Source organism: Neoarius graeffei, chromosome 22, assembly GCF_027579695.1.
Source record: "Neoarius graeffei isolate fNeoGra1 chromosome 22, fNeoGra1.pri, whole genome shotgun sequence".
NCBI lineage: Eukaryota > Metazoa > Chordata > Actinopteri > Siluriformes > Ariidae > Neoarius > Neoarius graeffei.
This window is the reverse complement of record NC_083590.1, coordinates 7,824,626-7,852,611: the sequence shown is the minus strand read 5'-3', so window position 1 is coordinate 7,852,611 and position 27,986 is coordinate 7,824,626. Positions and strand designations below refer to the sequence as shown.

At 44.1% G+C, this 27,986-nt stretch overlaps 2 protein-coding genes across 6 annotated transcripts in view; both read right to left on the bottom strand.

Moving 5' to 3' along the window:
- elac2 (elaC ribonuclease Z 2) overlaps positions 1-21,947 on the bottom strand; it is a 35,049-nt gene extending 13,102 nt beyond the window's left edge. The window contains exons 1-17 of the mRNA XM_060904315.1: positions 21,493-21,947; positions 17,555-17,605; positions 17,397-17,467; positions 17,236-17,300; positions 13,769-13,826; positions 13,590-13,658; positions 13,310-13,423; positions 13,133-13,188; positions 13,001-13,059; positions 12,840-12,912; positions 11,292-11,404; positions 10,591-10,689; positions 10,339-10,477; positions 10,076-10,161; positions 5,940-6,061; positions 2,042-2,138; positions 1,811-1,949 (exon numbers count right to left, since the gene is read on the bottom strand). Of these exons, the coding sequence (XP_060760298.1) occupies positions 1,811-1,949; positions 2,042-2,138; positions 5,940-6,061; positions 10,076-10,161; positions 10,339-10,477; positions 10,591-10,689; positions 11,292-11,404; positions 12,840-12,912; positions 13,001-13,059; positions 13,133-13,188; positions 13,310-13,423; positions 13,590-13,658; positions 13,769-13,826; positions 17,236-17,300; positions 17,397-17,467; positions 17,555-17,605; positions 21,493-21,779 (1,698 nt within the window). The 5' untranslated portion in view covers positions 21,780-21,947. The remainder of the gene's footprint in view (positions 1-1,810; positions 1,950-2,041; positions 2,139-5,939; positions 6,062-10,075; positions 10,162-10,338; positions 10,478-10,590; positions 10,690-11,291; positions 11,405-12,839; positions 12,913-13,000; positions 13,060-13,132; positions 13,189-13,309; positions 13,424-13,589; positions 13,659-13,768; positions 13,827-17,235; positions 17,301-17,396; positions 17,468-17,554; positions 17,606-21,492) is intronic.
- A 5,016-nt stretch (positions 21,948-26,963) lies between these two features.
- The window catches only part of map2k4a (mitogen-activated protein kinase kinase 4a), a 34,400-nt gene continuing 33,377 nt past the window's right edge, over positions 26,964-27,986 (bottom strand). For all 5 annotated transcript variants that reach the window (XM_060904310.1, XM_060904311.1, XM_060904312.1 and 2 more), the window contains 2 exons: positions 27,713-27,758; positions 26,964-27,626 (listed from right to left, as the gene is read on the bottom strand). In XM_060904310.1, the coding sequence (XP_060760293.1) occupies positions 27,513-27,626; positions 27,713-27,758 (160 nt within the window). In that variant the 3' untranslated portion in view covers positions 26,964-27,512. The remainder of the gene's footprint in view (positions 27,627-27,712; positions 27,759-27,986) is intronic.

Sequence of the window (27,986 nt, the reverse complement as noted above, 5' to 3'; positions counted from 1 at the left end):
TCTGGCGGCGCCCCTGACTAAATATACTCGCAGTCAATAAACTATACGGTTTTGAATGGTGATGTTGGTTTTAATTTGAAATAAAATGATGAAAGAAATAATGCAGATAAAACTAAATCTTTGATGTGAATACTCTGTTCAGAATTTGGCAAAAATTCTGCAGATTTGTGGAAAAATGGCGGCTTGATCTGGGACATGATAAACGGTTGACTACATCGCATTCCCTTAAAAAGGTTGTAGTCCACTGAAAAGTCTACAGTTATCACTAATTGTATTTTAAGTTGTAACTTTATCCACCTAAGGATTGGTGCGCTCACAGAATAATCATAACCGTAATAAAACATCATGCAAAATATTTCATCACCGTTGTGACTCCATTTTCCGCAGACCCAAAACCAATACGATCGTGTGTTTTGATCTAAATGGAAAGCCTCAGGGTCAAGGTCACGACCTCACCAAAAGTAGTAACTTAAAATCACTATGCCATATAAACATTTAGTTATAAATCTGCGATTTTGTTTTTTAAACCGAAAGCTGAGTTAGGTATAGAATATGTTTCTTACAGAATGTGTTACGATGGTAGCTGGTCTTGTATGAATTTCTGAGCTATAAAATGAGTTGTGGTCTATTTTTTACCGTAGCGTGTTATTTGTGTGCGGGGAAGGACACACATTAACAATTTGCATGTGTAGAATGGAATTTTCCACTCCAGCAGTTAGAAGTTGATCGTGCTTCCATTTGCGGTCTCTCTGTTACGCGGGTGATCTGTTCGGACGTTATCACTGAAAAGGTGAGTTTTGACAGTTTTATTTTGTTTTAGTCTTGCAGTATAAGGCAATAGAATGTTTCTTTTTCATCTTTCATATTTCGTAGTGTTTGTGTATTTTTGGCCAATATTTTGCAACCATGGTCAATTTAGATCGAACTTTTGATAGAATCTACGGCCAGTCATTTTGCCCCGCCCCTGCCTCGCGCTCCATCCGGTGCGGTAGTGATGTCCCGTTGCTCGCGCGCCGCAGCAGAGACCCGCGCGACCTTCAGCCGGTACAGTCGCTGTTCTTTTACCGCCGCCGTTATTCTCATCTTTCCGGTGTGTTCTTGATTTTTCCATTGTGTCCTATTTCGCCATATCAAATACCCAAAATGGATCATATTATTCATATTTAAGTGAATAATCAATTCAGTCATCATAACTTGGCATTTTTAACCCAAGCAATCAAAAAGAGGAAATGTATTCAATATTTTCACTCATCTGTGAAGGAGGGGCTTTAATTCATCATGATGGAGTTATTTTATATGGAAATCAATTTTACAAAAGCATTTGAATTGTAATCAAAAAATTTTCCACAGTGGAGGCCAGATAAAGCAAGATGCTATCTTTATTCTTATTAAACACGACAAAAGAAACATTGAGTGTTCGGTAAATGCAAAAAAAAAAAAAAAGTAGTACAATTAGATAATTTATTTTTTGACCATAATGTCCCACCAGTTTCTGAGACGGACCCATATACCCTCCCCAGCCACTTTAATAGGAACTTCTTGTTGATTCTAAGCTCCCTGTTCTCGGCTGCAGGAGTGGAACCCAACGTGTTGTTCTGCTGTTGCATGCTGAGATTCTTTTCTGCTCACCACGGTTGTAAAGTGTGATTACTGGCTTGATATATTAGTGAATGATACTTGTTAGCTAAGTAATATTACTGCACATTGAACAACGCTGTTTGAGTTATGTTCAGAGTTCTTCACTGATCGAACTCAACTGGACGATCCCATCCAAACAGCCAAGCCAGTGTGTGTGTGTCTGAGCACTCACCGTGTGATGATCAGCATGGATATGAGACACAAACACTGTGGACAACTTGGCCAGCATTTCATCCACTCCGTTACCGTACTGACGACACAACTGTCCGAACGTGCCTTCTCCACAGTCCAACAGCAGAGACTGGGTGGAGCTACAACACACACACACACACAGTTTCAACAATTAGAAAGTAAAAACACACATAATGTGTGTGTTAGTGTGTGTAAAAGTACATTTCTCTACCTGATGTTAACCAGAGTGCCGCTGACATTCCTGATCTTCATGGGCAGAGCTGACCCTGTCCCCAAAAACACCACCTCAGGGTATCGATCTACTTTACCTTCACACACACACACACACACACACACACACACACACACACACATTCTAGATTAGTGCAACCTGAGATCTGGAATTTAAACTCTAAATTAGTTCAATCTTAACTCTATAAACTTTGGAACTGAAACGCTAGTTCACGCTTACAGTCAGTCAGATCTGGATTTAAAGAAAATATCTCGCAAATAAACAAACTGAGCTAAAAGTCGGTCTTTTTCACTACGTCCACACTGCAAGGCTTAATGCTCAATTCCGATTTTTTTGTGAAATCCGATTTTTTTGTGAGGTCGTTCACATTAACAAACATATGCGACTTGTATGTGATCCTCGGTATGAACGAAAAGCGACCTAAAAGTGTTCCGCATGCGCATTGCAGGATACGACGACGTCACACGCAGTGAGCATGGCCAGTGTTTACGGAAGTAACCTAAAGTTTCCTGTGTATGACAGTAGCCAGCATGGAGTACCTGGCGATGATGCAGTTGTTGTTGCGACGGAGCCAGAACATGCACAATAGCCTGATGTTAAGGAGGAGGTTGAGAAGGAAGAGGGCAAGGGTTTTGGCTCAGGCGTTCTGCGGGGTAGTGACTGCAACCTCCGTTCAAAGGAACATCAAAGCCATGTTGTTGTAACTTTTTTTGAGAGACCCGCCGCCTACTTCAGCGCAGAATAGTGACGTTTGTGGCTTGTTGATGACGTGTAAGTCGGATGAATGCGACCTGGCGGTTCAGACTGAAGTCGCATATGAAAAGAGCGGATAGGAATCGGAATTAGGACCACATATCCAAACGGCCTGGGTCGGATTTGAAAAAAATCGGATCTGTGTCGTTCATATCGTCAATAAAAGATCGGATACAGGTCACATATGGGCGAAAAAAAAAATCGGATTTGAGTCACTTCAGCCTGCAGTGTGAACGTAGTGCAAGTCTGTCCTTTATAAAAAAGCTGCACGTTGAATTTGTTCTTAACGATACAACCACTAAAGTGATGAAAATAGACGGGACTGTTTTTTTGTCAGGAAGGCCGCCATAACTCCATCGTGCGCGAAGTCATTTTCGGATGTGAGTGCAGAAGATCTTTATTATAAAGAAAAGTGCAAAGGGTCCAAATCGGCAGGCGGATATCGTAGACGGTAAAACGGGCAAAAGGTCGAACGAGGCACAAACACGATATCGTAGACAGAAGCATCAAAAATGAGGAACAGGAAACAGAAACCAGTCAGGAAACACGGCTCGGTAACGTGTCACAACAACGCAATACTTCGCAAAGCAAGTCTGTATTCCGAGTCCTTATTTGGGTGCGCTGATTGCGATTTAATCCTGTGCCGGTGTGCGTCATTCGTGACGCACGCATGAGTCAGCTCAGAGCTCGCGCTGTTCAGAGCGCCCTGAGAGTTCTTCTGCTGAGACAACTAGACTACTAGGTCCAGCGTGACTTCTCGGTCAATTTCTCCACAAACATTACGGCGATGCAGGATTAGAAAAGAAAGAAAAGTAGTGGCGAGTTTACTGCCTGTTTATTTAAAAATATATTTACCTGCTCAGGGTTTTTTCTAGAAAAATTTAGTATGAGGGCGCTCACGAGGGAGCGAAGCGGGATGGTGCCGGTTGTCCCCCCCGCCGTGCGAAGCCTTTGAAAAATTGAGGCTACAATGGGACATTCTGAGGCTATTCTGAGAGGGAAATTGTAACAAATTGTCTGTCAACATTGAAAAAGAAAGAAGTAATCTTCTGCCCCGGACAGGCTTTGGCTTTCTTCTGTTTCGTGCCGCGGGATGACTTTTTTTTTTTAAAGATATTTTTTGGGCTTTTTTCACCTTTATTGGATAGGACAGTGTAGAGACAGGAAAAGAGCAGGAGAGAGACGGGGAGGGATCGGGAAATGACCTCGGGTCGGAATCGAACCCCGGTCCCCGGATTCATGGTATGGCGCCTTATCCACCTGAGCCACGACGCCCCCGACATCTTTAAGTGTCAACAAAACCAACTCGCGAACTACTTCTGTCAAAAGCTCCAGCGCCGGTGGGTGAAAGGTCATTCAGTCTCGAGAAATCTCGCTCTACAAGTCAGCTGACCTTGTATGTAACCAGGGCTTTGAACCGGTTCAAGGAACGAAAACCGGGAACTTTTTCTATTTCACATGGAACAGAAACGAAACCAGAAACTTTATTATTTTTTATGTTCCGGAACAGAAACGCTTATTAAAAATAATGGTAACCGGTTAATACCGGTTTTTATTTCGTTCCTCAAAGTTTCCGTAGCCTACAAATAAAAAGTCATTCTTCTCCTGCGCAAGTTTCTATGACCCGCTGGGGTTCACTTCCTGTGTGACGTTCGCTGACTGAATGGAGAGAGCGGGAGGGTGGACTACTATCACGTCTCTACATCTTAAATAAGAGGTAAATATTGCAGTCTATCGTTATTCAAAAACGTCAATTTCAAACACGATATCAATATATTTGTCCACGTTAATGAGAGGCTCGCGAACATTAATTGACGTTAACCTCTGTTAGCCTATCAATGCATAGGGTCTGACTAACCTTTGGTAACACACTAAACGAATTATCTTTCATTTTTGGCACTTTTTCTGTTTGTGTAGATGGGGAGACATACTGAGAATCCAAATCGCCAACATTTGAAATAATAATTGTATTGAATAATTTCTTGTCTTATTTAATGAAGGTTGTAATAGAATTAGCCTACATTTGGCTTAAGCTGGATGAGACAGAGACATAATTTTATAGCCATTTGTTAAACAGCTGACAGGGAACGTAATTAACCGTTCCGGGAATGAAATTTTTTTGTTCTAACCGGTTCGGGAACGTCTATTTAATGGTGGAACCCAAAACCGGAAACATTAAAATTCCGTTTCTGTTCGGAACGAACCAATAGGAAAAAAATTCTGGTTCAAAGCCCTGTATGTAACCCATGTCAAATCTCACGAGAGCAGCTACGACAAGTAAACAACATGGCGCCTCAGTCTGGAAAACGCCAATTCGGATTGTTTTTGCACCGTCTGGCGGTGTATCTACTATGATCGGAATATTTTTGGAGTAATAATAACGTATTTGATGATCAGACACATTGTCACGTGGTGTTGCTGGGATGTTTTCACGGAGAAAAGATCGTTTTGAGAAAGGCTGCATGTTGTGCAGTAGCATAAGTGCATGGCCTAAGTGTGACTTGGGGTTCAATCGGCATTTCGGTAAGAGGACGCACGCTGAGAGTAAGAGGGCGCAGCGCCCCTGTTCCCCGGTTTAGACGAAAGTCTGCTGCTTATCTTCCATCCGTTTGATGTACGACACGGTGTGCTGTCGTGCGGAATCCTACGTCACGCAGCACCGCTCTTGTTTTCGTCTCCCAATACATCCATCCATGTAGCTGGCTAATCCAGTACGGCCACGCCCGGGGAAATGGCCCAACACACTGACGTTACAACTTTAACAAGGTTTTTAAGCTAAAGTCTGCTGAATTTTTCATCTAGAACATCTTGTATTAATGCACCATGACATTTCCTATCCCTGTAATTTCAACATTTCCTGGTGATTTAAACTCTAGAGGAGTAGAATATGAACTCTGGAAGTTAAAGTCAATGCTAGTGTGATGTTCGTGTTCCAAGTCAGAGTCTTTGGATCGAGACTGGATAAAAGAACGCAGCGTATAAATCACAGTGAAGCACCGCACAGATGTGAACGAGTGTCAGCTAAGGCCACGGATGAGAAAATGAAATGCCACCCAGCATCAGTCTTCCTGTCCATCTCTCTCTCGCTCTGCCTATCTGTCTCTCCGATGGATGATGACCTCACCGGACAGAACGGCCGAGTCCGTGGTCTGGAAGTGTTTACACTCCTCCACTTCCTGCAGGAAATTCGGCACCTCCGCCGCCTCCTTAATGAATTCCTCTCTGTCACAGGTGGGGATGGCATCACTACACACACACACACACACACACACACACACACACTTGAGCAGTTCTGACAGAAATCTAATAGCGTAAAGCCACTGAAGCCGATCCATCCGCTATTTGGAGACAAATGTGTTGGGACAGAGAGAAATGTATCTAATATAACGTCGTTCTGCTGAAGCTCGTCTCTGCCTGCGTACGGGACTCGCGCTTAACACCTAATCTACGGTCTCTGAAGCCCTGCTAGACAAGTATAATATAGAATTGATATTCAAGATCATCTTCCCATAAATTAATCTGCCCGTGGGTGTGAGAGCGAGAGATGGAGTGCGCTTTTACCTCTAATACACTGGAACCTGGAGCAGAGACTGTAAACTCCAGATTAGTGGAATCCTGAATACGATTTCGATTGCGAAGACGGCAGTTATCAGCCTGGCCCCTGTGTGGACGGACAGGAACATCCGTCAACGCACAAAGTTATGCCTCCTCCGGTCACTGGTGTTTCCGATTGCCACCTATGGGGCCGAGGCTTGGGCGCTGAAAAAGTCTGATCGGAAGAGAATCGAAGCGTTCGAGAACTGGTCTTACCGCAGAATGTTAAGGATTAGCTGGACTGAGAAGAAATCGAACATCTACGTGAGGCAACAGATTGGAGGCAGCTGGAATCTGATGAAGTATTGTGACGAGTAGGGCTGTAACGATACACCCAACTCACGATTCGATTCATATCACGATTTTTGACCCACGATTCGATACACCCACGATTTTTTTAAAATGTTTTTTTAAAGTAGTAAATTTGACTTATTAACATTTACTTACATTAACTATTTAATAACAAATAATTCAGACCACTGCAGAGAATGAGTAATATGTATGCAAAAATGAACAAATGTATATCCAAAGATTATTATTTTGAGAAATAAAACACTGTTGAGCCGGAAGCTCTGGTTTTTTCGGTTCTGAAAAAGTCATTTTTCCAAATCGTGTTAATCCGTTAAGATTTTTTTTGGGGGGGGGGGGGGGGGGGGGGGGTATAGGGGTGGCTCTGTCACTGTCTCACTCTCATAGGGCCAATGATTTTCTGAGATCGCGGAAAACAGCTGGAAATTACGGAATTTTTATAGTGAAACATTGCTCGCGTGTCTTCTGCATAACTGCCGCTAACGCCCAAGCAGACATGCCTTCAGTGTTGCCAGATACTGCTGACGTTTTCCACCCCAAAATATGTTCAAAACCCGCCAAAAAGCACCTAAAACCGCCCAATCTGGCAACACTGCATGCCTTTCCAGTCAAGGCAGCTTTGTCGGTGATTGTGATTGGCTTGTGGCACACCTAGCCAGCCAATGAGCTGCTTGTTTACAGATTCGCTCCTCGCGTCGCAACCAGAATGGCGGCCGCTTAAAAGAAACGAATGCTCTGGTGGCCAAGGACGCCATATGGTTGCCAGTGGCGAGTGTGGACGTTGCGTGACTCGCAGAAGATTGTCGCAGGTCGGCGAAAAAACGACTTACTAATAGATATAAAAAATAAAAGTAATTTAAGTAAGTTTAAAATGTAATTTAAATAAAAAGTAAAGTATCCATAAATTGAAGTTTGGAAGCGCCTCTGTTTTTGGGCTGAGGAGAAGTTTGAAAGGGTGTACCACGATTCTGCCTTCTTGTATCTCGACACGGATCGTGGCTCTGCGTATCGCGATTTCAATTTGCATATTGTTACAGCCCTAGTGACGAGCTGAAGTTGCGGTATTTTGGCCATGTTATGAGAGCGGAGGGAATAGTGGCCGATTTCATCACTGGCATGGTCTTCGGAACGCGACGAAGAGGCCGGCAAAAGACGCGCGTGATAGACGGAGTTGTGGCCTTGACCGGGATGGGGCTTTCGAATGCTGCCCGCGCGGCGAAAGACAGAGAGGGCTGGAGGGATATTGTGCGATGGGCTACGGACACTCAGCCCCCCTGAGTCATTCCGCACGACGACGAATGATTTCCAGATCAGCGGGGGATGAACTGAAGATCAAAGCAGAGAAATTCACCTACTCTAGACCAGATCAGCAAAATCTGGGACTGTAAATTAGACTTCTAGAATAGAGCAACACTGTGGTCTAGAATTTAAACCATACATTAGGTCTGGAATAGGATATCTACAATCTAGGGTTATAAATTTGCACTCGGGATCAATACAGTCCGAGGTCTGGAGCTTTTACAGTACGCTAAATTTAGTGCAATGTCAGATAAAGAATTTAAACTCGAGGTTAGTTAGATCTGAGCTCTAGATTAGTGCAGTCCGGAGCCTGAAATATGAACTCCGGACAGGTGAAAACCGAGGACTGGGATTTTTAATTATAGATTAGCATAAATTCCTGTCTGGAATTCCAGTTTAAGGTGAACTGGTGGCTAAAATTTAAACTCAAGATTATCACCATCATCATCATCAGGGGCTTCAGATTAAGACAAACCAGGGACTGGAGGTCTATATTACTCTAGATCAGCGTAATCTGGGGTCTGACATTTTTAAACTCTAGCTCTAAAGTGTAATTTAAAGGTTTGGATTTAAACTGTAGATTATCATGATGTGGAATACGGAATACAACACTCCGCTCGTAGTGAAATCTTAATCTGGATTTTTTACTTCTAGATTCGTGCAATCCGAGTTTGAAATATGAACTTGGGATAGGTCAGAACTGAGGACTGGGATTATTAACTGTAGATTAGCACAGTTTAGAGTAAACTGGTGGCTAAAACTTAAACTCTAGATCATCATCATCATCATCATCTGGATCAGGGACTTCAGATTAAAACACACGAGGGACTGGAAGTTAAAGTCTAGATTACTGTAGATTAGGGCTGTAACGATACACCCAAATCACGATTCGAATCGCGATTTTTGACCCACGATTCGATACGCCCACGATTTTTTTTTTAATGTTTTTTTAAAGTAGTAAATTTGACTTAACATTTACTTACATTAACTATTTAATAACAAATAATTCAGACCACTGCAGAGAATGAGTAATATGTATGCAAAAATGAACAAATGTATATCCAAAGACTGTTTTATTTCTCAAAATAATACTGTTGAGCCGGAAGCTCTGTTTTTTTCGGTTCTGAAAAAGTCATTTTTCCAAATCGTGTAAATCCGTTAAGATTTTTTTTTGGGGGGGTGGCTCTCTCACTGTCTCACTCTCATAGGGCCAATGATTTTCTGTGATCGCGGAAAACAGATGGAAATTACGGAATTTTTATAGTGAAACATTGCTCGCGTGTCAAAATGTAACTGCCGCAGAAGGCTTCCGCACAAGCAGACATGCCTTCAGTGTTGCCAGATATTGCTAACGTTTTCCACCCCAAAATATGTTCAAAACCAGCCAAAAAGCACCTAAACCCGCCCAATCTGGCAACACTGCATGCCTTTCCGGTCAAGTGATTGTGATTGGCTTGTGGCACACCTAGCCAGCCAATGAGCTGCTTGTTTACAGATTCGCTCCCCGCGTCGCAACCAGAATGGCGACCGCTTAAAAGAAATGAATGCTCTGCCAGTGGCGAGTGTGGACGTTGCGTGACTCGCAGAAGATTGTCGCAGGTCGGCGAAAAAACGACTTACTAATAGATATAAAAAAAGTAATTTAAGTAAGTTTAAAATGTAATTTAAATAAAAAAGTATTCATAAATTGAAGTTTGGAAGCGCCTCTGTTTTTGGGCTGAGGAGAAGTTTGAAAGGGTGTACCGCGATTCTGCCTTCTTGTATCGTGATACGGATCGTGGCTCTGCGTATCACGATTTCGATACGCATATTGTTACAGCCCTACTGTAGATCGGTGTAATCTGGGGTCTGGCATTTTTAAACACTAGATAAGTGCAATTTAAAGGTTTGAATTTTAACTCTAGATTATCAGGATGGGGAACGCAGAATATAAATAATACTCAGCTCGCGCTGAAGTCTGGATTTTAATTCCAGATTAGTGCAGTCTGAGTTTAGCCCGAGTGCAGTGCAATGTGGAACCTGAACTCGAGATCAGTTCGATTTGAGACGGACTCTCACCGCTGCCACTCTGCTTTGGGTCGGAGCTGGAACTTGAGCAGACACTCCGCTCTGATGTTGGGAACGTGCAGTGCAGCCTGAGACTCCTACAAACAAACAAACAAGTAAACAAACAAGCAAATCGGTACAGCTCTTCCAGGTGCACATGCTGACGGTGAAAGTAACCATCAGGTGTGGAAATCATGTTCCTGTTGCATCGATCTAAACGTCCTGCTGTTAGGTTACAGCGCCACCTTTTGAAATAACACCCAGTCCAGATTTACCTTGGAGGTGAAGTGCTGCAGCTCGGGGAAGACGTCCGAGTGGATCAGGTTCAGCTGCGTTTGGATCTTGTGGCTGCGGACGTTGTGGATGGTGGAGACCTGCTCGTTCATGATCAGGTGCTCCGTACTGCAGGAGAACCTGAAACACACACACGCAGAGTCCTAAACTGAGCAACTTTACTCCAGCACAGAGATTATTAAATTATCCTCGGAGTGTGTGTGTCTCCAAGTGTCCTCTTAAAGGGACAGTACCTCTCCATCCAACACTGGTACTCCGGCATCTTCAGCACAGACTCTGGGGTCATGTGCACCACCAGGGCGGCGCTGCTCTCCGAACCCCCGCTCTGATACCTAACACACACACACACACACACACACGGTCAATGCCCTACATGGTGGTGCACACCTTAAACATGGACTAAAAAAAATCATTAAACATGGAGGTGTGGTGTTTTTTTTTGTTAGGGATGAATGGATGGAAAGGATGTTCATGGTTGCTATGGTGACTTGAATAACCCTGAAGTCCATCAAACTTGGCCTGTTTAGTTTTATTTTCACTTCCTCTTAAACGTCATCACATTCTCTTTACTGTAATTGTGCTTCCTGTTTGTTTATTTAATCTAATCTGAGAGTGATGTTTGGGGGCGGAGCTGCAATAAACAAAAATCCTGACACTGCTGCCCGTCACCTTCACACGAAATAGCACAAGGTGAGCTAAAACCGAGTGGAGAATTTATCAACGGGAAAAAAATAAAAAATAAATAAATAAAAAACACCGGGACCGAGAACCGAACTTTGAGGGACACCTTGTGGATATCGGTGTCAAAGTTTTCCAGATGGACCAACATGAATCAAACACGAACTTCGTCATCAATCGTTATGTCATTTAGATTTTGCTGTTTTGCGTTTAAGGTTTTACTTTAATGGTCGAAAGGAAGTGAAGATGACGTCACCTTGCGAGAATCTGATTGGCGCATAACGGCTGAACAAACTCTTCAGAGGGGCAGTCGATCACCAGGAACACGGGGCCCGGATCGGCTGGAGTGCACACTTCATCTGGCTGGATCTGAAAAAACAAAATATACGTATATTGCGTGCACGTGTGTGTGTTCTGATAGCCAGCTTATTATTCCTAACTAGCCATAATCTAACTTATCTCGAGTCTCAACTCAAACCCTGAAACTTATGGCCCTTTTCCACTACCCTTTTTCAGCTCACTTCAGCTCACTTCAGCCCGACACGGCTCGCGTTTCGACTACCAAAAACCAGCACGACTCAGCTCGTTTCAGCCCTGCTTAGCCCCTAAAACTCGCACCGTTTTGGAGTGGGGCTGAAGCGAGCCAAGCCGTGCCGACTGAGGCTGGGGGCGTGAGGAGACACTCCCCTGTGCACTGATTGGTGAGGAGGAGTGTCCTCACATGCCCACACACGCCCTGCGAGCGCGCTGGGATCTGTAAACACCGCAAACCCGGAAGAAGAAGAATTACGAGAATTTCTGAAGCCTTATGCGCCTCGCCTCATCTATACGCTCTTGCCAGTATCTGTCCGCGTTGTCGGTGACAACAAGCCACAGAACCAAGACCAGCAACACTAACGACTCCATGTCCTCCATGTTTATTGTTTACTATCCGGGTCGTGAGACTACCGCTTAAAAGCTCACTGAATCAGTGACATACAGAGCATCGTGGACGAGTTCGCGGAGCGCAAGGCTCGCCGTATGCCCTTCAAATAATGCGCGCAGTAGGCTATTGATGTTTTATTATGAGCCATGTACAGTATGTCACCTGTTTTTTTGTTTCTGAGCTACATGTTCGTTTGAAGGACTTAATGTACAAAATAACATAGTTGCACCCCGTAGTGTTGAAATTGGTAAACACAGTGCATTCAGTGAGGTTTGCACGCCCTCCTTTTATTTCTGACTCTTCCTGTCACCACTCTGAGCGCTCATTCGTATGCCCTTCAAATAATGTGCGCAGTATAGGCTATTGATGTTTTATTATGAGCCATGTACAGTATCCTAATGTTTTTTGTTTCTGAGTTACATGTTCGTTTGAAGGACTTGATGTACTAAATAACATAGTTGCACCCGGTAGTGTTGAAATTGGTAAACACCGCAGTTGCGGACATTTTGTAGCCTAAAATGATGTTATGATAAGCTTTAATAAAGGGCCCGGTCATTTGCCCCGCCCCCGGCCCGGCTCTGACTTGTTCCGCCACTGTCACTGATGTCACTGTTTGCGCTGCTTAACGACATCACGTGACGTCCACCCACTTTCGCTAACTCCACCCAATGTGTCCACCCACTTCCAGCCAGCACGGTTCAGCGCGGTTGTAGTCGAAATGCAACTCCAACAGCCCCGCTCAGCTCGACTCAGCACGGCACGGCTCAGCCGCGTTTGTAGTGGAAAAGCGGCATTAAAGTCAACTGATTATACCTTACAGCTCATCACATCAGCACGACAAAAAAATACAACCCTTGTTCCGTAAACACACAGTTTTACCTCCTTGCCTTCGTAGGTGATGGTTTTCCCGTCCTTTAAGGCGGATATGAGCGGTCCGATGGCCGCCGTTCCCCTGCGAGTGAACCACAGAGCAGCGTTAAATCGCCTTCACCAGCACCGGTAGATAAATACAGAATGCGGATAAACGTATAAACACTCACACAGGAAGTCCCAGCTCTTTGGCTTTGTGCACCAGGAAGTTACCTTTTTTTGGGTGGAGCTACGAGTAAATGTTTAAGTCAGTCATCAGGAGCTTTATTCAGACAGGAAGTGATGTCATGACTGAGTATTACCTTACACACGTACGCCACCACCAGCGAGGGGTCCCGTGTGCTCCTCGCTCTGCACTCTGATATTAAAAAAAACACACACACTTAAAAAAGAAAAAAAAAAACATCCACATCCGTGGTCAAGTAGGAAGTGTTATAAACATGTTATAAGCGGTATCGGAACACAGCCGGTGTGAGTACCAGGACTTTCTGAGCCATCATTCTCTCTTTCCTCACACTCATCTGTCTGCCACAGCTCCTTCCGCTGGCCACGCCCACCACTGCTATGCCTCGTCCGCTGTGAACTCTGCTCAGCTACACACAGAGAGAGAGAGAGAGAGAGAGAGAGAGAGAGAGAGAGAGAACTCTAAAGTGATCAGATGAGTTGGAACAATGATGGCGTATGATGGATACGATGAGTACATGAGTGCTGAGTGTGTACAAGTGATGCATATTTGCCGACTGCAGAGTGAACACTAACCGAATAAGGGCACTTGGCAGACGGTCATGGTGTCGTCTTTGTACTCGTGCTCAGTGTACGGTCTCACTGCTGCACTCAGTAAACACACACACACACACACACAGATCATCTCTAACACATCTAATCAGCCTGGTTTACTCGCAGTCTCAGATCAGACAGCACGCACAGAACGCTCTTACAAAGTCTGATGTCGTCCAGCGGCCCGGAGAAGACTTGGATAGCGTTCAGATATTTCTCCTGAAAAACAGAACCAAGTGTTTGTCTGATCACTGCTGCCCTGTTAATACCATTTACAATTCAGTGGCTGAATCATCTAGCCATGACCAAAGTGATTCATTCTTCTGTTTTTTTTTTTTTTTTTAAACGAGTCAGTGAATCATTTAATAAATGATCAAGATTCACTCCTCTGGTGTTCAGTGACTCACCCGGTGTCCGAAATCACTCCCTACTCACTATACAGTCAGGACGCCATTTTGTAGCGCTGTCCAGATGTACAGTGAGGATTATTTACACCCTATATAGTGCACTCAGAGTATCCCACAATGCATCAGGAAAAGTAGTGTACAACCGATGGTCACTAAAACAAGCAATATATCCCATCATGCATTGCGGTCGCACTGAAAGAAATCAAAAGCCTCAAATCTGATTTAATAAAAGGCAGCGGCGAAGAAAGAAAGAAAGGGTTCAGCCTTGATTTAAAAAAAGAACTGAAAGATTTGTACTGATTAATGTGGGAAATACGCGCAGTACAATATGGATTTAACACATGCATGTATATATATTGGGGCGTCACGGTGGTGTAGTGGTTAGCGCTGTCGCCTCACAGCAAGAAGGTCCGGGTTCGAGCCCCGTGGCCGGCGAGGGCCTTTCTGTGTGGAGTTTGCATGTTCTCCCCGTGTCCGCGTGGGTTTCCTCCGGGTGCTCCGGTTTCCCCCACAGTCCAAAGACATGCAGGTTAGGTTAACTGGTGACTCTAAATTGAGCGTAGGTGTGAATGTGAGTGTGAATGGTTGTCTGTGTCTATGTGTCAGCCCTGTGATGACCTGGCGACTTGTCCAGGGTGTACCCCGCCTTTCGCCCGTAGTCAGCTGGGATAGGCTCCAGCTCGCCTGCGACCCTGTAGAAGGATAAAGCGGCTACAGATAATGAGATGAGATGTATTTATTTTGAAACCCTACCAGCTGACTGATCTGGCATGTTTTAGTTAGACTGATGTGGGGCGGCCTTGGGCTGAGGTGCCCTTGAGCGAGGTACTGAACCCGACTGCTCCCCGGGCGCTCTGGTGTGGCTGCCCACTGCTCTGTGTGTGTGTGTGTGTGTGTGTGTGTGTGTGTGTGTGTGTTCACTGCTTCACATGGGTTAAATGCAGAGGATGACTTTCACAGTGCTTGAAGTGTGCATGTGACAAAGGGTTCTTTTTCTTAATTGTGCAACAGTAATGACGTAAATAACAGCGTGACAGACTAGTGTCCGAAAGCGGGTTTTTTTTTTTTATTAACAATGAGCTCACTTTATAGTTCTCTATATACAGTAGTAATTCCCTATATAGCGAGTAGGGAGTAGTGAACGAGTGAGTGACTTCAGACACAGAGTCAGTGTTTGATCCAGTGAATCTTTGGGCCATGACTGAGAGTCACTCCTGTTCATCTGATCTCATCTCATTATCTGTAGCCGCTTTATCCTGTTCTACAAGGTCGCAGGCAAGCTGGAGCCTATCCCAGCTGACTACGGGCGAAAGGCGGGGTACACCCTGGACAAGTCGCCAGGTCATCACAGGGCTGACACATAGACACAGACAACCATTCACACTCACATTCACACCTACGGTCAATTTAGAGTCACCAGTTAACCTAACCTGCATGTCTTTGGACTGTGGGGGAAACCGGAGCACCCGGAGGAAACCCACGCGGACACGGGGAGAACATGCAAACTCCACACAGAAAGGCCCTCGCCAGCCACGGGGCTCGAACCCAGGACCTTCTTGCTGTGAGGCGACAGCGCTAACCACTACACCACCGTGCCGCCCCACTCCTGTTCAATTCACTGAAACAGAGTTTGAATTAATGAATCTTCCGGTTACAATTCAATCCTCTTTTGTTCAGCAGATTAGTTGAATCTTCAGTCTAAGGCCAAGTTTACATTAGACCGTATCTGTCTCGTTTTCTTCGCGGATGCACTGTCTGTTTACATTAAAACGCCTGGAAACGCCGGGAAACGGGAATCCGCCAGGGTCCACGTATTCAATCCAGTTCGTGTCTGGTCCGGTGCTGTGTAAACATTGAGAATACGCGGATACGCTGTGCTGAGCTCTAGCTGGCGTCGTCATTGGACAACGTCACTGTGACATCCACCTTCCTGATTCGCTGGCGTTGGTCATGTGACGCGACTGCTGAAAAACGGCGCGGACTTCCGCCTTGTATCACCTTTCATTAAAGTATGAAAATACTGCAAATACTGATGCAAATACTGCCCATTGTGTAGTTATGATTGTCTTTAGGCTTGCCATCCTTCCACTTGCAAGTGGTAAGTGACTTGTGCACAGCGGCTCAGTCCCGAATCACTGCTCGTGCGCTTCACTCGCGCGCTCTGTGAGCTGCGCAGGGCCGGAGTGCGCACCCTCCAGAGGGCACTCGCTGTTCAGGGCGGAGTGATTTGGAGCGCAGCCGCTGAGGAGGAAGCGATGAGCCGCACTGACACATTTCAACTTACGTGCCGAATTAGTCATGTGATTAGCGTATCCGTGTATTGGCATTGCTGTGTGCACGCGAATCGGTTTTAAAAACGTTAATCTGATGATCTGCTGATACGGTCTAATGTAAACCCCACCTAAAATGATTCGTTTTGCACACGTCGACGTACGAGCATGTTCTAAAATAAAATGACAATTATTTCAGTTTATACACTACCGTTCAAAAGTTTGGGGTCACTTTGAAATGTCTTTATTTTTGAAAGAAAAGCACTGTTCTTTTCAATGAAGATCACTTTAAACTAATCAGAAATCCACTCTATACATTGCTAATGTGCTAAATGACTATTCTAGCTGCAAATGTCTGGTTTTTGGTGCAATATCTCCATAGGTGTATAGAGGCCCATTTCCAGCAACTCTCACTCCAGTGTTCTAATGGTACAATGTGTTTGCTCATTGCCTCAGAAGGCTAATGGATGATTAGAAAACCCTTGTACAATCATGTTAGCACAGCTGAAAACAGTTGAGCTCTTTAGAGAAGCTATAAAACTGACCTTCCTTTGAGCAGATTGAGTTTCTGGAGCATCACATTTGTGGGGTCGATTAAATGCTCAAAATGGCCAGAAAAATGTCTCGACTATATTTTCTATTCATTTTACAACTTATGATGGTAAATAAAAGTGTGACTTTTCATGGAAAACACAAAATTGTCTGGGTGACCCCAAACTTTTGAACGGTAGTGTATGACTCCGCCCATTTGTTTGCTGTTTTAAATAACCACCAAGGTGCACATCTGGGCAAAACACTTATTTCAGCGAACAATTAATTTAACTGAACAGAATCAAATGACTCGATTCACTGAAAATTACCCCCCCCCCAAAAAAAAAGTGAAGACATGATCTGTTTTGACATGTTGATGTGAAAAAGAGAGACGAGAGAGAGACAGAAACATGGACACACCAGTTGTGGAGGTCCGGACATGACACACTCAGGGACTCCAGTGTCCTTCAGCGTGAGAATCATTCCTGCAAGAGAGAAACGGATCAGAAACATGCAGCTACTGTGTTAGCGTTTAAGGGATCGGTGAGATTCTCAGACACCGAGTGTGTGTGTGTGTTTACCTGAAAGTCCTCCTACTGTGTCCCAGCTCATGCGAGTCAGGAAGATGTTGTCCAGACGAGCAGCTCTCAGTCTGAAAGATGAACACAGAAACGTGTGTGTGTGTGTGTGAGCTCAAACTCGGCATGTTACATTAATATCATCCACGCATTCGACTCACTTGTGTTCCTGCATCAGTCTCTGTGTTCCCTCTCCACAGTTAAACAGATAGCTGGAAAAAAAAAAAAAAAAAGGCACAATGTTCATTAAAGTAATCTAACTGAACATCACTGCTGGTAGTGTTTATTTATTTACTTATTTATCCCCAAATTGGGGTAAAAGTTCAAGGTCAGGCATGGAGGAAGTGCTGAGATTAGAGGTCTGCGCGGGTCGGATTTTTCAGTCCCGCTCCCGCCTGCATTATGCAGTCCCGCTCCCGCAAAGAATTATGATTTTCAGTCCCGCTCCCACCTGCCATATTTTGTCCCGCTCCCGCCCGCAAATCCCACATGATGCAGACGTTCACGTTATTTCTCAGGAAAGTTCTTGTCTTGACACAGCGTGATGGTGCCCCGCCCCTACTTTGAGTGGATTTGAGCATAAATATCTACAGCTCACGTTCACGTTTGTTATTATTTACCTTGTTTCTGAATTCGGAAATGTTGAAATGGCAACATGTAGACCTAATAATAATAATCTCATCTCATCTCATTATCTCTAGCCGCTTTATCCTGTTCTACAGGGTCGCAGGCGAGCTGGAGCCTATCCCAGCTGACTACGGGCGAAAGGCGGGGTACACCCTGGACAAGTCGCCAGGTCATCACAGGGCTGACACATAGACACAGACAACCATTCACACCTACGCTCAATTTAGAGTCACCAGTTAACCTAACCTGCATGTCTTTGGACTGTGGGGGAAACCGGAGCACCCGGAGGAAACCCACGCGGACACGGGGAGAACATGCAAACTCCACACAGAAAGGCCCTCGCCGGCCACGGGGCTCGAACCCAGGACCTTCTTGCTGTGAGGCGACAGCGCTAACCACTACACCACCGTGCTGCCTAATAATAATAATAATAATTATTATTATTTAAGTAGGCTAATCATTTAAGTATGTGCTCTCCCGTGGTGCGTCTCCTATGAATAATTAGTGTGAAAGGAGAGATGGATCGCACTCTTGAACTTATTCTTTGAGTTACATTTCTTTTCAGTTGTTTTTAGCAGCAGAAGGAGACAAACGTTTCGGCTGTTGCCTTCGTCAGTGTCTCTAATAATAATAATAATGTCAGATTTCAGGACTCTTGACTTTTTAACGGTAAATGTACCTCTTTTTAAAACAGCACTTACTTTTGAAGCACTGTGAGCTTCAGTAAAGGAGCTCTGCTCTTCTGCCATGATCGGAGATCTCAAACACGGAAGAGGAAAGGAATCGGAAACGTACGAGAGATATTTATCCTCTCCTGGATCAGAATCAGAATTCTGATGACCAGCTCATCTCAGGAGTCATTGAGGCATCATGTTAGTGTGGGTCACTGGAGGCTGGGTGTGAACGGCGAGTCATTAGAGTGATCAAAGGATTGCCCGTTAGGGTGATCAATGGCAATCTGACCCTCTCTGCAAATTTAGGCATCTTAAAATGTTTTTATTAATGCCAAATAAAATATCCAGCACAAATTATATATGATAGACATAAATTAATAATTTATAAATTTTATTTTAAACACGTTTTTAGTTAGCGGGACTGCAGCTTATCACCGCTCCCGCCCGCATTGTGCACTCCCGCTCCCGCCCGCAATGAGCTTTCAAAATTTGTCCCGCGCCGCACTGCTTTGCGGCGGGTCCCACGGGACTCCCGCGGGAGTGCAGGGCTCTAGCTGAGATTTCACCTCACCCTCACAGTCATCAAATAAATGACCTGACTTTTTAAAATCCTCCTGCATCCTCTTTAGTGTTCACTGTACACTTCAGCAGGGTGTAGATCGTTCCCCAAGTACAGTATGTAGAGTTTATACTACTCTAAAAGGATAGTGGGTGTTAAAAACCCAGGTTTGTTTCCCCATGACATCACAGATGAAGCTCAGAGTGAGCGACGGTGTTGACATAGAGGGACTGAAAATCCGCGATCGTGGAAAACGGACGGAAATCGCGGAATTATGCATCTGAAACGGAATTTATTGTCAGAAATGGAATCTACACATTCTAAGCTTTCTAAAACTTCTTTCGGTTTAAAAATCCGTTAAGAATTGACAGAGAGAGACCTGTTAAGGCAAGTCAGTTTTCAGGTTGCTACATGGCCTGTGTATGGTGTCTTGTGAAATGTTTCCATTTGCTGTCACTTGGCACTAGATGGCAGCACTTGATTCAGCTACATATTTTTCTTAAATGACTAAAATAAATTATTTTATTAATTAAAATACCCAAAATTAAATATAACTAAAAATGATTTAATGATAACTAATGATAACTATAGAGGTGCAATAAGACATCAGACGACATAGATTGTTTACAAGCTTCTTTAAATATAAACTACATTTCGAGCACAAGAGGCTGGTGCTAGCAACATTCAAAACAGCCACAATAAAGCTCTGCAGAAGCCTCCCACCACCAGATACCTGAAACAATAACTTTATATGTTAAAATGTACTTGAAATAATCTTCAACCTAGTTTTCAGTGCAAAAAAAAGCATTTGCGAAAGCATACGAGTTATTAATTGTAGCAAAATCAAAGATATAAACATCAAATAAAATATAATTTTATTGTAACATAAAGTGGGCTAAATGTCACAGTTTTTAAATTTTATTAATTTTTTTCTAAATTAAATATCAAATTATCTGAAACGGAATTGAAACGAAATTCACTATCCTCCGAAACGGAATTAGCTGTTTTTTGAAACGGAAAATTGACAGTGCAGTAGTTGTTGTTGAGAGGTCAGAGAAGAATGAGCAGAACACACACAAAAGCATCTCAACACATCAAACCCTGAGACAGCAGCAGAAGACCACATCGGGTTCCAGCCCTGTCAGTGAAGAACAGGGATCTGAGGCTATGAACGGCACAGGACGTGCCGGTTCAGGGTGGTGGGGGTGGTGTAACGGTGTGGGGAATGTTTTTTGGAACACACTGAGCCTCTTCTTACCAACTGCACATCATTTGAATGTCATGGCCGTGTGGAACCCATGCCACGAAGAGATCTGAGGCTGTTCTGAGAACAAAGCAGAGCTGGTGTTGTGATGTTCACTTCCAACTCCCTGTATGAGAGGAGGAGGAGTTCTTCACAAGACACACCCACACGTCCACATGAGTGCTCTGACTGGGGACCAGGCCTGTGTGTAATGTGTGTACAGGTGATGGTCAAGATGGTAATGATGATGACGGTGGTGGAGATGATGGTGGTGGTGATGGTGGTGGAGATGATGGTGGTGGTGATGGTGGTGGAGATGAAGATGGTGGTGATGGTGGTGGAGATGAAGATGGTGGTGATGAAGATGGTGGTGATGAAGATGGTAGTGATGAAGATGGTAATGAAGATGGTGGTGATGAAGATGGTAATGATGATGGTGGTGATGAAGATGGTAATGATGATGGTGGTGATGAAGATGGTAGTGATGAAGATGGTAATGAAGATGGTGGTGATGAAGATGGTAATGATGATGGTGGTGATGAAGATGGTAATGATGATGGTGGTGATGAAGATGGTAATGATGATGGTGGTGATGAAGATGGTAATGATGATGGTGGTGATGAAGATGGTAATGATGATGGTGGTGATGAAGATGGTAATGATGATGGTGGTGATGAAGATGGTAATGATGATGGTGGTGATGAAGATGGTAATGATGATGGTAGTGATGAAGATGGTAATGAAGATGGTGGTGATGAAGATGGTAATGATGATGGTGGTGATGAAGATGGTAATGATGATGGTGGTGATGAAGATGGTAATGATGATGGTGGTGATGAAGATGGTAATGATGATGGTGGTGATGAAGATGGTAATGATGATGGTGGTGATGAAGATGGTAATGATGATGGTGGTGATGAAGATGGTAATGATGATGGTGGTGATGAAGATGGTAATGATGATGGTGGTGATGAAGATGGTGATGATGAAGCTTACCGGTTGTACTCGGAGAAGACGTACAGGGAGGCGCCGTTCTCGCGCGCCCCCGCGCCCACCGCCTGCACGTACACGGTGGACGGCCCGTGCAGGTCCGCGTGCTTGCGGCTCTCTCTGGAGCGCACGTGCCGCAGCGTGTCCTTGGGCGGCTTTGGTTTCCGGTTCCTGCCCGCGTCCGGGGCTGCGGCGTCCATGTGAGAGCTAAACCCGCTCAGAGCGGCGCAGACTCGCGGGAACTCCAGCAGGCGGCATGCGGTCGCGCTCAACCGGAGGAGGGCCACGCGCATAATACACACACACACACACACCGGCGCGCGCAGGCGGACAAACTTCCGCCGCAATAAACTCCTAAACACAAACAAACAAATCAATAAACACGCTTTAATTAACGCTTTAAACTCCACCAGTCTCTCCAACTGCACTGACACTGCGCACGTGACCCTGAGACTGAGAAGCGGTTTCCGGCGCTTACTGATGACGTCACGCAAGACCAACAACAACAGACTTATTTATTGTTAGTTATTAAAACCACAGAATCTACTTTTCCGTGTTAAATCTTGTACTTTGTTACACTAAGTGCTCCAAATGTTAAAAAAATAATTATTATTTATAAATTAATTATATATATGTTTATTTTTAGACGTTATTTTGTTAATTAACTCAAGAAAAAATAAACCCCTTTATACTGACAGGTAATATCTAAACAAGACATGTTCGAGTATTCACTTGTTCATGTCTGTACCTGTACACTGTGTACAGATTTTATTTTAAATTAAAAACAATGTCCCTGGGTGATGACGCTTTACTCTCTCGCGCTCTGAGTACAAATCACGCGAGAGAATCCGACATTGTGACGTCACTTACACGCTCCATGACTTACCGAGGCTGAGCTCTAGTAGATACATCACTTAAGCCAGTATCTCACTGGGCTGCGACTAGTTGGAGACACAACAATTGCGATAAACTATGCGAATTAACAACAATTTTCACTTGGAATCACACTGAATTGATATTCGCATATTTTATCGCAATTGTTGTGTCTCCAACTAATCGCAGGCTGTCGCAGCCCAGTGAGATACTGGCTGAACTCGCACTTCCTGTCTCACGGAAACTGACTTGAGAAGGGTTCGTGACGGCTTTGCGACACCAGTGACGCATTTGCGGCTGAGAGAAATTTTGTCGCACAAATTTTTGAACATGTTCAAAATTTCAGCGACAAAGGAGCGACACTTTGCGACTCATGCTAGGAAATTGAGAAGCCTCACGAATGTTTCAAGACACTTTTGAAACTCTCTCGTGAAGGACATTCGCAATTTGTCGCAAGCTGTCACAGCCCAGTGAGATACTGGCTTTATAAATTGTTGTAAACAACCCTGAAGATGCAGAGCGTCAAGTGTTTGGGTGTAAAAATAAGTCTGAACACTGAAGCAGCAAACACACACACAGCCTTTGGGAGCCTTGAGCTGCCTATAAACTCCATCGCTGGTGACTCAGTTTTTGTTTTTTCCCCAAAAAATAAAATTTTCTTTGTATTTTTATGCGACATGCTTTTGTTTGCTTTTATTCACTGCGAAACGTGATCTTTTTAGACAATGAATCATGTTGCTATGACAACAGGATTGTTCGCTAGTATCTGAGTCAGTACTGCACATGCATTATTGAGCTGAGTGAGATTTAAACTTCATAAAAGTGAAGTCTGTTGATTCACGGATTTTGTTCCCAGTAAAAATCACATCTTCTTCTTTAGTGTTCTGCTTGACGGCAGGTCTGAGTTTCTAGGGAACATTACAGTAGTGGTTTCCCATTGCCTTCTACTGCATTATTTACGGAGGTTTACTCCTCTCAACCATGCACACCTATGGGCAATTATCCTAACCTGCATGTCTTTGGACTGTGGGAGAAACCGGAGAATCCAGAGGAAACGCACGCAAACACGGGGAGAACATGCAAACTCCACACAGAAAGGCCCCCATCAGCCACTGGGCTTGAACTCAGAACCTTCTTGCTGTGAGGTTACAGTGCTCACCACTACACCACCCAAAAAATCACATGGTTACAGAAAAATTCTGATTAGAGTTTTAGAATTAGAAGACTTTGTTACATATACATTACAGCTCAGTGAAGTTCTTTCTCTGTATTTAACCCATCTGAAGCAGTGAAAACGTGTGCACACATACACACACCCAGAGACAGAGCAAGCCAGAGAGAGCAAGAGAGTGGAGCACAGTGGCGCCTGGGGATTTTGTGTCAGAATTAGAAGACTTTATTTGATGACTCTGGCTCTATAGTGATCCAGTTATGTCATTGGCGGATATCCAGTTTCAATGCAAAGGTTTTTTTTGTTGTTGTTGTTTTAATCTAAATGTGCAGAGGCACATCAGAGGACTTACCATTATCAGCGCACGGTGTTTATTTTCGGGTTTTGTTTGACTTTAAGTAAAAAACAACCCTCCTGGAGTTCCTGATTTGACCACTGGGTGTCGCCATCTTTAAAAAAATCATTAAAATATATCAAACTATAAATGTCTAGATCTACATTTGGGTTCCGTCTCAAATCAGGCACACCTTAACTCTTTCACTAGATTCCCTTTTGGACATCTGCACTCAATCGGGGGTGAAATGTGTTTTAATGAGTTCCTGTTGGAAATATAGTGGACTCCATAAAGCTCTTTGTAGTGTCTACTAGTGCATCTCAAAAAATTAGAATATTGTGAAAAAGTTCAATATTTTCCATCAGTTATTTAAGAAAGTGAAAATGTTATATATTATAGACTCATTACACATTAAAATGTTTCAAGCATTTTTCTATTTTAATTGTAATCAGTATGGCATACAGTACAAAAACAAAAAACCCATCTCAAAATATTAGAATATTTCATTTCGAGTTTGAGTAAAACAGTATGAACACAGTGTATCTCTCGGTCTAGTTCAGTACACACAACCACAATCATGGGGAAGACTGCTGACTTGACTGTTGTCCAGAAGATGATCACTGATGCCCTCCACAAGGAGGGTAAGCCACAAAAGGTCATTGCTGAAAAGGGTGGCTGGAAAAGGTGCACAAGCAACAGGGATGGCCGCAGTCTTGAGAGGATTGTCAAGAAAAGTTGATTCAAGAACTTGGGAGAGCTTCACAAGGAGTGGACTGAGGCTGGTGTCAGTGTATCAAGACCCATCACGAACAGACATCTTCAAGAAAGGGGATACAACTTTCGTATTCCTAATATCAAGCTACTCCTGAGCCAGAGACAATGTCAGAAGTGTCTTATCTGGGCTAAGGAGAGAAAGAAATGGACTGTTGCTCAGTGGTCCAAAGTCCTCTTTTCAGATGAAAGTGCATTTTGCATTTAATTTGGAAATCACGGTTCTAGAGTCTGGAGGAAGAGTGGAGAGGAACAGAATCCAAGGTGTTTGAAGTCTGTGATGATTTGGGGTGCCATGTCATCTGCTGGTGTTGGTCCACTGTATTTTATCAAGTCCAAAGTCAACACAGCCATCTACCAGGAGATTTTAGAGCACTTCATGCTTCCATCTGCTGACGAGCTTTTTGGAGATGCTGATTTCCTTTTCCAGCAGGACTTAGCACCTACCCACAGTGCCAAAACTACTACCAAATGGTTTGCTGACCATGATATTACTGTGTTTGATTGGCCAGCCAACTTGCCTGACCTGAACCCCATAGAGAATCTATGGGGTATGGGGTATTGTAAGATGAGAAACACCCGACCCAAAAATACAGATACGCTGAAGGCCACTATCAAAGCAACCTGGGCTTCAATAACACCTCAGCAGTGCCACAGACTGATCACCTCCATGCCACACCGCATTGATACAGTAATTCATGGTAAAGGAGCCCCAACCAAGTATTGAGTGTATAAATGAATATACTTTCAGAAGTTGGACATTTCTGTATTGTAAATCCTTTTTTTGATTGATCTTAGGGAATATTCTAATAATTTGAGATACTGGATTTCTGATTTTCATGAGCTATAAGCCATAATCATCAAAATTAAAACAAAAAAGGCTTTAAATATTTCACTTTACATGTAGTGAATATAGAATATATGAAAGTTTACCTTTTTGAATTAAATTATGAAAAAAAGGAACTTTTTCATGGTATTCTAATTTTTTGAGATGCACTAGTATATGAGCCTCATGTAGTCCTCTGTAGAGTGCATTAATTATTTTATAGTGTGGTTTGGGACACGCCCCCAGTGGAGTGATTATGAATAGGATTTTACAGTTTTGACTCATGACTGAGTGATTATTCACCAGCTAACTGAGATCATGGATCATTTTAATCACTAAAGTGAGTCTGTGTAACTGAAATAACGGACCAACTGGAAATATACACCATTTACACTCAACACAAACTATGTTTAAGGGGAAAAGGGGCGTGTATCCATGTTCCCAGGGTCCTGTGTTTGAACCCTGACCCTGTGTTTTAACCCCACCTCCCTCCAGACAGGGCTGTCAATCACCTCATCAACCACGCCCCTTTATTTATTCATTTAATCTAAAAAAAAATCCAATAAAATGTCCTGATCCTAAACCCTGGGGGAGATATCAGGGCCAACTGAACTTGTGTAAATGACAGAACAATATATCTGAAAATAATTCATGGAGATGCGACAGGCGGATATTTCAGTTTTACTGTTAAAGCCCTTACACTGTCCTCTCATCCACATGGAGATGGTTTGGGACACGACCCCGCGGGACAGAACACAACCCCGGGGGACAGAACACGGTGGTTATGTGGTTTATATAATGAACAGGGTGAGTGGTTTAGGGGACAGACCTGCTCACTGGGAGGGGCAATGAGCTGAGTCTCTATCTTTCTCTCTCTCTCTCTCTCTCTCAAACTCTCTTTCTCAAACACCTCTCTCTCTCTCTCAAACACCTTTCTCTCTCTCTCTCAAACACCTCTTTCTCTCTCTCAAATACCTGTCTCTCTCTCTCTCAAACACCTTTCTCTCTCAAATACCTCTCTCTCCAACACCTTTAACACCTTTCTCCTTCTCTCTCTAACACCTCTCTCTAACCTTTCTCTCGAACACCTCTTTCTCTCTCTAACACCTTTCTTTCTCTCTCTAACACCTCTCTCTCTAACACCTTTCTCTCTCTCTAACACCTCTTTCTCTAACACCTTTCTCTAACACCTCTTTCTCTCTCTCTAACCTCTTTCTCTCTAACACCTCTTTCTCTAACACCTTTCTCTAACACCTCTTTCTCTCTAACCTCTTTCTCTCTCTAACACCTCTTTCTCTCTCTCTAACCTCTTTCTCTCTCTCTAACACCTTTCTTTCTCTCTCTAACACCTCTTTCTCTCTAACCTCTTTCTCTCTCTCTCTCTCTCTCTAACCTCTTTCTCTCTCTCTGTAACACCTCTCTCTCAAACACTCACTTTCAAACACCTCTCTCACTCTCTCAAACACTTCCCCCCACCTCCCCCTGACACACACACACACAGGTCCATTTCCAGTTTATTTATTTTATATATCAGAACATGGATCATTATACAGTAAGGACACAATCATGGGCCGAATCCCAAATAAACCAAAACAGTGCACTACACAGGGTGCAGGAGACGTTATTAATCACCCTATACAGTGCACTTGTGTATGGAGCAAGGCATTTGGGACTGAGCCATCATCAGGCAGAGAACAGACAGACCAGCAGGAGCAGAGCTTCAGTACGGCTGCTATACAAACCCCCTCAGCGCGCACACACACACACACACACACACACACACACACACACACACACACACACACAGGGGCAGGGTGTATGTACAGTACGTGTGGAGACCACACATCAGCAGAGGTGCGTGCTGACAGGTGAGACACAAGACAGACAGACAGACAGACAGACAGACAGACAGACAGACAGACAGACAGACAGTATGTGTGATCGAGGACAGCCGTCTCGCTGCTCTGGGCGCCTCTGCGTTTCTAAGGAACACTGCAGGGTTCTGTGACGAAGCGAAACTTGGCTCAGCGTGCGTTTGCGTGCGTGTGTGTTTAGTCCATGTTCATGGGGGAGCTGGGGGACGCCGGCATCTGGTCCAGGATCCTGCACACATAGCTGGCCACGTCCACAGTGCGCTCCTCGTACATCAGGATGAACGGGTGTTTCTGTTCGTCACACAGTGAGACACGACAGTCAGATTACGGCCTCAGCACACACGCAGTCAGCAGTGATCTAACCCAACCCGACTCACCAGGAGCTCTCGGTACTTTGGCCTTTTCGACTCGTCCTTTGTAAGGCTGGAAGTTCAGACAGAAACATGAGCAGAAACCAGCAGCACACACCCAAGTCTTTAACTGTTGCTAAGCAACAAAAAGTTCATCAGACACTAACATTAAACTTTTGAAATTTTCCACCAAGGAAATGAACAAAGCGTGATTGAAAAACACACACTGACCCGGCTGCCTAAGTGACCACACCCTTTAACCAACATGGCGTTAAAGCACCTGTTCCTGCACTTCCTGAGT